Here is an 8,237-nt window from a genome sequence, read left to right as displayed (position 1 = left end):
CAGGGCCAGTTAAATTTAAAGATAAATATGTTCAAAGCATTTCTAAAATTCTGTCTGGGCACAGGAAGTTAAAGGCTAGAGGTGAGGAACGAGGCTTCTATCTTTCCTTGAAGATTATCTCACAGACTAATAAGACTAATTTCTCTCTCCATTAATTGCTTTTCTAAACATATCTGCTGATAACACAAACACTTTCTATAATGTGTTTTAACACATAATAAACAGCCATAGGAAAACAAAGATAAAATATGTAAAACAGAAGGAAATGAATCTCACTAAATTTAATCATTAACTCTGATGACATAAAAGTAAGGCAAGCTTTACTTTGCAAGGCTTAGTTTCATGAAGACTTTTCTCATTAATTTCATTAATAAAACATTCCAAATACACTTAAACTACAAGTGAATTTTTAATGAACCATGTCCATAATACCATGTGTATTAATTTTAATGGAAGTCTTCCTAACTTATTTTCTGTTTTACCAGGACAAAATAATATTTAGATATCTCTCTATATGTCACATAAAGAGATTTGTAAAAAGTTTACTTTCTATATAGTTAGGTTTCCACAAAGCTTTGTAAAATAAAGGTCTGTATGACTTATATGATTCGGGAAGGTTTCTTAAAATAGTATTTTTCAGCTACATATTTTACATTGCAAAATGTACAGACACCCAATTTCTTTTTTTAGTTTTAGTTTCCATTTTTAACAACATATACAGGTGAATTTATAGATTCCCTTATACAAAATTCTACATGATCCTAAATTAAACACCATAGAAATAGGAGCAAAAGAATGTAAATGTTCAATCCTTTGACAACATAGTCAGTGTTCAGCCTGGTAACGTTGACAGCTGTGTCTTTGGCATTGAAAATTCAGTACAAGTTTTAGACAAAATTTTGTTGCTAAGAGTTTAAAAAAAAAACAAGGCAAAACAGGATTGATCGAGATTATGAAAACTGGGGAAATGCCATTAAAGATGGTTTTTGTCTTAGTAAGGTTAGCTTTGGGACCCTGAATTACCTTTTTACTTGAGTGTATGCTGTGAACTCTATGAATCCATTTAAAAACCAACTAAATTGTACCACATTTTCAGGAAAATTATATATAATATAATATAATATATATATTTTATATTTATTTAGAAGCTTTGAAATATTACAGTAAACACTTTGCAACACGGTGTATAAACTACAGAGAATGTCTTTGATATTTTGTGGGTCTTCAGAGGAACAACATTTCGATGACCCACAGGTGAAAAAAACATGATCACAATCTCTCTTGTAAAGTTGGAATAGTTCGGGGGAACACTTGATCACACAAAAATAATATAAAACAGTCAAGTTTAAAACAGTGATATTGCATTTATAATGCACAAATTTCCTTTATCTTGTATGATTGGCTTCTTGTGGTGAATATAAACATCTAGAGGGCTCAGTGACATTTTGGAGAGAGAAAGATATATAGTGCTGTAAACAGGCACACACTGATCAGAGAAGCAAGGTCAGTTGCCTCTGAAGGTTCTACAGTTCTGCACATTTCAACTCATTTCTCAGGCCTGCTGAGAGCAATTCGGTCTGATTGTGGGCCCTGGTGACAATTGAATTCTCAGTTACACAGAACTGGATGGCCAAGATAATGAAGTTGAAAAGTTGATGCTTTTGTTGGTTGACTTTTTGTGCAAATCATGCTGCGTCAGGTAAGTCCTGTAGAATTGACTAGCATATCCTTTTCCGTGCTGTAGGAAAGAGAGACAGAAAGAAAATACTCAGGAAAAAAAAAGGCTCATCCTTTATTTTAGCCTTGTTTATTTGGTGGACAAACAAACAAAGCTTGAGTAGTGCAAAGTTTAGTTTGAGATCCCTATTTTATAAAAATCCCTTATTGTTACTTCCTAGACCTTTGTTTCTTCATCAGGAAAATATAGATGGGTAATAACACTTGTATTCTATTAGCCTCAGAGGATCATTGCAATTGAAAGCACTTCTGAAAACTGCAAAGCATTATAAACATGTTAGTTAATATTAACGTCATTTTCAGTAAACATAATCCTTCTGTAACTTGCCATCACACATAATCATATATTTACATAGTTCTTTAAAAAATATTTTTTGCTTTTTTTTTTTGGAGGGCAATTGAGGTTAAGTGACTTGCTCAAAGTCACATGGCTAGTAAGTGTGTCAAGTGTCTGAGGCCGGATTTGAACTCAGGTCCTCCTGACTTCAGGGCCAGTGCTCTATTCACTGTGCCACCTAGCCGCCCCCAGTTCTTAAAAATTTACAAAATTTACAAAATTATTTGACACATTAAGTTTCGAACCTTTTAATCCACATATATGCCATAACTTTCATATTCATATTCTTAAATACATAGGAAGAGAAGATTTCTTGAGGAAGTTGGGCTCAAAATGTATTGACAGATCTCAGCTTTTGAGCTAGAAAGAATGCCAGAAGCCACCTAATACAAACTCCTTCATTTCAGAGAGCAGGAAACTGGGTAGGTAGGTAGCTCAGTGGATAGAGTGCTGGGGTAGGAGTCAGGAAGATTCATCTTCATGAGTTTAAATCTGGCCTCAGACATTCAGTAGTTGTGTGACCCTGAGCTAATCACTTAACCCTATTTACCTCAGTTTCCTCATCTGTAAAATGAGCTAGAGAAGGAAAGGGATCTTTGCCAAGAAAACCCCAAATGGTTTATGAAGAGTTAGACATGACTGAAATTACTGAACAACAGGAACAAACTGGGGAAGCCAAGAAAGATTAAATGACTTGCCCAGGGTCACAAACTGATCAACAACAGAAGCAAGATTCACACTCATATCTTCTGACTCTGAATCCTCATTTTTAAATTGTTTAGGAACATAGAATATGAAATCCCATAAATTGAGTTATCATAAGTGCCACCTATTTGCATCCATAAACGAAGACAAAATATGGGTTCAGGTCCTCAAGGTGAATCTCAACACAGTCAGTCACACAAATGAATTCTGGCAACACCAACAGGTATAATGCCAACCTATTTTTGCCAACCAAATAGTGGGCTGGACTAACATGAAGTATCAATAGCTTTGATAGCAACTCTTGTCTGTAATATCCCTGTGGTCCTAGGACAACTGAACCAAAAAAAATGGCACTATAAACAAAGAGGGGATTTAAATTCCACGACTGCAACCTTCTGAGTAATCTATGAAGACTTTCTTGCCTACTTTATCAATTCATGATGATTTAATGTATAATGAGGCATCCCTATATATCATAGCATAACAGCCATACAGACACCTTTGGGTTCAATGTTTCCTTTTCTTCTTTGTCTAAGCTTATTTAATCTATTTTCTTGCATGATTTCAAAACCAATGCTATAAGTATTCTACTATAAACTATATTTCTGTCTGGTAAAAAAGAAAAAAACATTAAAAATTATTGCTTTGGTCTTAAAATGTGGCAGAAACACTGGATGGGGAGCCAGAGAACCTGGAAATTGGAAATATTCCCCCAAGAAGCAAAATTTTTATTCTTACATGCATTCTAGTAGTTTTTATTATTCTATTTGCTTGTATACTCTTCCTTTGTTGTAATAAATATAAACTCAAACTGACTCCAAATCCACTTCCCTTCATTTCAGTGTTCTGGAAAATATAGCGAGATATAGTGATAGATATAAAAATCCTTTAGTAAACAAGAATATTGAGATAAAAGCATTCAGAGAAATAGAAAGATGCATAATAGCTAATAGAGAGAGAAGTAAGCAGAAACTAGAGAACAATTTACCTGATAATGCAAATAATATAAAGGGGAGGGGGAGTAAATGACATTAGAACTTAGATCAATGATAATCAAAGGAATCAATCTGTACTCCAAAGAACTGATAATGAAACATATCTACTTCCTCTCAGTAGATAATTGGGATAAAGATCTGGAAAGCTACATATATTCCATCAATATATATTTGTTTTGCTTAATGGTACTTCTTTGTTATACAGAAAGGCAGAAAAGCATAGTAGATAGAGCATTTTCAGGAAGAGCTGGGTTCAGATCTTGCCTATGACCTCAGGATTGCCTAGAAAGGTATACTGTTGTTCAATAGCAAAGTGGTTCTCTGTAGTATCATTGAAGCACCACATAATTCCCTTTGGAGAAGGGGAAGATCAATTAAAATGGATACTGCAATGTGAGTGACTACATAAGCACAGATATGCCTTATACCCTCATTAGCTATGTGACCTTAAGCAAAACACTTAACCCTTCTGAACTTCAGTCTCTTCATCTTTAAGATGATAATAATAATAACTATAGAGCTTACCTCACAGGACTATTGTTAGGCTCAAATGAAATAACATGTGTAAAGAGCTTTGAAAACTTTAAAGTACTAGATAAAGGTCATTTTTACTATTTGTTACCAGGAAGAGATATGCTGGGGAGGATGGAATTTGGAAATGGATGACTGTTTTTTTTTTTTTAAACAGCATCAAAAAATTATGAAAAAAATAGACTATATACTTGGGCAGCATTAAAGGACACACTACCCATTTTAAAAATAAAGAAGAAAAAAGTAAAATACTTTCTTTTTTCCAGAGGAAAATCTATGGAGTTAAAGATATAAATTTCAGTTCAATTCTTTTACAAATTGTACATTTTAGATTTATTGAAATAAAAGCTGATCTGGGTCAAATGTGAAAGAAACTCATAAGTTAACAATTTTAACTACAAACTCAAAAAGAAAAGCATACTGGAAGCCCACATCCCAGTCTAAATACAGAGATTAGTCAATCTAGCACATGTTTTAAATTAGTAGAATATCATTTACAATTAAGTTAGAAGATTACCTTTGGGAGAAGCTATTAGCATAGATATGATGTGTTCATTTAATTTCGTCTGGCTGCACTGCCTAATTGTAGTACTCAAATGGTTCATAATTATAAAAACCCAGAAGTTCAGCACACCTTATAACAAATTTATATAAAATGTAAAGTAAAGCCCCAATAAAGGCATATTTTGTTTGACTTTCAGGGATCCATCTACTGTGTGCCCTTATTATCTTCATATTTTGATCACTCTAGAGATAGCAAAGTTACCTTTCTTTTTTAACATGATAGCTTTCTTCTATTTGTGAATCCAGACATGTAAACAGAGAATTGATATGTAAACTAGGGATGGAAGGGTTAAACAAAAATACTGGCATGCAGGATACCGAAGAGTGTTCTAGGCACTTAGACTCTCTGGAACTCAGTTTGCCCATCTGTAAAATGAGGAAATTGGACTGAGGTCACTTGCATCTCTACATCGAGTATTTTATGATAATATGGTAGGAAAGAGCTGCTATAACACGCCTGCTAAGAAAGGTCTAGAAGGAGTATTACGAGCACTTTGCATTTCAGGGCTTTGTGAAGATGTGTTTAAACTCTAGATAGTCAAAAGGAAAACCACTGACTGGAATAAGAAGACCTGGGCCCTAATCCTCTCTCTGTTGTGACCTTAACCTACTTGAGCCTCAGTTTCTTCATTTATAAAATGAGGTGACTGGAATAAAGAGCCTCTAAGATCCCTTCTAGCTGAAAATCCATGATTTTATCATTCTAGTCGACTGTTCTTTGACTACCTGGGTTAATAATGGCTCACACACATATTATCATGCAGATGGAGAATACATGTAATTGCATTTTAGAAGCATTTACATGCATAATTATTTCATAAATTTTTCTCATTTAAGTTGTAGCTACACATTGACTAATTCAAGGTCAGGTAAAATGGGTGTTTGGTTATTGTTAAAGGACTTTGGCCAAATTCCTAACTCTACATCTTCACTGCCATGCGTCATTATTCAGCCACAAGTCGGCTGCAACAATATTACTACAATTTGACAACAAGGGTTTTATCCTAGAACATAGAGTTTTAGAGGCCACTTGCTATCCTTCATCAGTCTAAAAACAAGCGAGTTTAGCAGCAAGTACCTAATTCAGGAAAAATTAATTAAAATAAGAAACTACCAGATCAGCCCTAACTAATTATACCTAACAGCAGCCTCAGGTGTCCTAGGGTCTCCAAACAAGGACAGGGGGGAGGGTTGAGGAGCTGGCATCTCATCTTTAAAAAGGCAATTTAAGGACATGTTACATGATACTTTCCATAGGCCCAGTTTGTGCTGCCCCAGGTCAAAAAATAATAATAATTGCTAGTTACAAGTCTAATTAACTTATGTAAGGTCACTTGCATGAATAATATATTTCTGTGAAATTGAAATAAAAGAAAACTCTGGTAGTTGGGAAAGGAAAAATCCTTATTATTATTCTACACTAAGATAATCAGTATAAATGGCAGACAAATCATTTCCCTCAATACCTGAAAACAGTCCAAAAGATCAAACAAAATGAAAGAAAGGCCTGAATATCTAGTTTCTCATAATTTAGCCTAGAGATAATTTTACAAGAGTTCCATCATTCACAGTGAACTTTTCATAAGTTGTGAAATCCTTTAATCACTTTTAATAATTTACAAACTGTGAAATTAACCTATGGAAAAGAAATACTGATTAATGACCCATGTGATAAAAAATGACTTTAGAGTATGCATATTGGTAACATAATTAGCCGAAATAACATTATCCCAAGGAGCACAACCATACATTAAGTGCCTAGGGGGAAGGAAGTTTAAATACTCAGTTAAAATGGAAAGTACTTTAGATGCCTGAATGTTCCCATTAGCTTATTTGCGTGGTAGAAAGCTCACATTATATACAGCACTTTAAGGTTTGCAAAGAACAATATATACATTATCCTATTTGGGCAACATAAAAATCCTATTCAGGTTGGTACAACACCTATTATTCCCTTCTGATAAATGAGGAAACTGAGGCAGGAGAGAGTTGAAATGACTTCTCCATGATCACATAGCTAAGAAATGTGAGAAGCAGAATTCAGAACCAGGCCTTGTTAATTTCAAGTATAGCATTCTAACTTCCAGGCCAAAATGCCTCTCCTATAAAATTTTAAACCTTACCACATCATAAATCATAGAAGTTAGTCTTCAAAAGCTACCTTGATGATTTCCTTTCCTCTAAGAATGTCCATCCTTCAACTGCCTCTTGGTCTAATTTCTTCAAACTTCCAGAGTAAGGTCTTCTAAGCTCCTCAAGGAACCCATTCACATGTTTAATGACCCTGATGGTCAGGAAGCTTCTCTATGCCTAAACTCAATTTAGCATGGAGTAATTCAAGCCCATTTCCTCATTTCTTTTAGTTCTCAGTGGAGGTGGGTAACAGATGCTCATCATCATCTGTGCAATAAGTCTAAATAAACTCAAAGATGGTTTTTAAATTGTCCCTCGGCATCTATTCTTCAGGTTCAATAACCCCGTTTCCTTTAACCTTTCACTTTCTGAACTTCTAATTATGTTTGTATCTCTCTTCTGAATTCTCTCTTTTTTTTTTTTTTTTGCCTTTTGGAGGGCAATTGTGGTTAAGTAACTTGCCCAAGGTTATACCGCTAGTTTTGTGTGTGGGTGTGTGTGTGGGTGTGTGTGTGTTGTGTGTGTGTGTGTGGGTGTGGGTGTGTGTGGGTGTGTGTTAAGTGTCTGAGGCTGGAACTGAACTCGGGTCCTCCTGACTCCGGGGCCGGTGCTTTACTCACTGCGCCACCTAGCTGCCCCCTCTCTTCTGAATTCTCTTTGGGAGAATTCTTTATTTATAGAGGTAGGAAGTGTCCAAACACCGTTTTCTAGAAAGGGTCTGATAAATTATGGGGGTCACTAGTTTTGAAAGGGCCTTAAAGTTTGCAAATCACTTTATTCACATCAACTCTAATTTACATAGTGTAAAAACTATAATACTTATTTTATAGATGAGGTCACTGAAGCTCAGAAAGGCTAAAATTATTTACCCATATTCACACAGTTATTAAGTGTGAGTGAGAGAGCTGGGACTTAAATTCAGCTTTCCTAACTTGAAGATAAATTGTCTTGCCACTGCAAAACCATACTACCTTTAGGAAGGGCTATATCATAATTGGTTTAGTATTATATATGTTTATTGGCACCCCCAATATTTAAGTATAACTCTACATTGTTTACTCATGTTTAAATTACAAGTGTATCCTTTCTGACAAATATTGAAAATAAAATAATTTAAAGGAGCAGAGCATAATAAATACCTTGCCTCCCCCCTCAATAAAATCACCATATAATTTGTATTAAAAAGGGAGGAAGGAAAGAAGGAAGGAAGGAAGGAAGGAAGGAAGGAAGGAAGG

General features: G+C 34.8%; 1 protein-coding gene across 1 annotated transcript in view; it reads right to left on the bottom strand.

Annotated features, from left to right (window-relative positions):
* Positions 1 to 390: 390 nt before the first annotated feature.
* The window catches only part of PCDH10 (protocadherin 10), a 55,902-nt gene continuing 48,055 nt past the window's right edge, over positions 391 to 8,237 (bottom strand). Inside the window, exon 5 of the mRNA XM_069105374.1 lies at positions 391 to 1,738. Within this exon, the coding sequence (XP_068961475.1) occupies positions 1,719 to 1,738 (20 nt within the window). The 3' untranslated portion in view covers positions 391 to 1,718. The remainder of the gene's footprint in view (positions 1,739 to 8,237) is intronic.

This window comes from Petaurus breviceps, unplaced genomic scaffold (genome assembly GCF_028583685.1).
Source record: "Petaurus breviceps papuanus isolate PSGF00001 unplaced genomic scaffold, PetGlider_PUasm1.0 76, whole genome shotgun sequence".
NCBI lineage: Eukaryota > Metazoa > Chordata > Mammalia > Diprotodontia > Petauridae > Petaurus > Petaurus breviceps.
The sequence above is the reverse complement of the archived record's forward strand: the minus strand, read 5'-3'. Positions and strand labels throughout refer to the sequence as shown.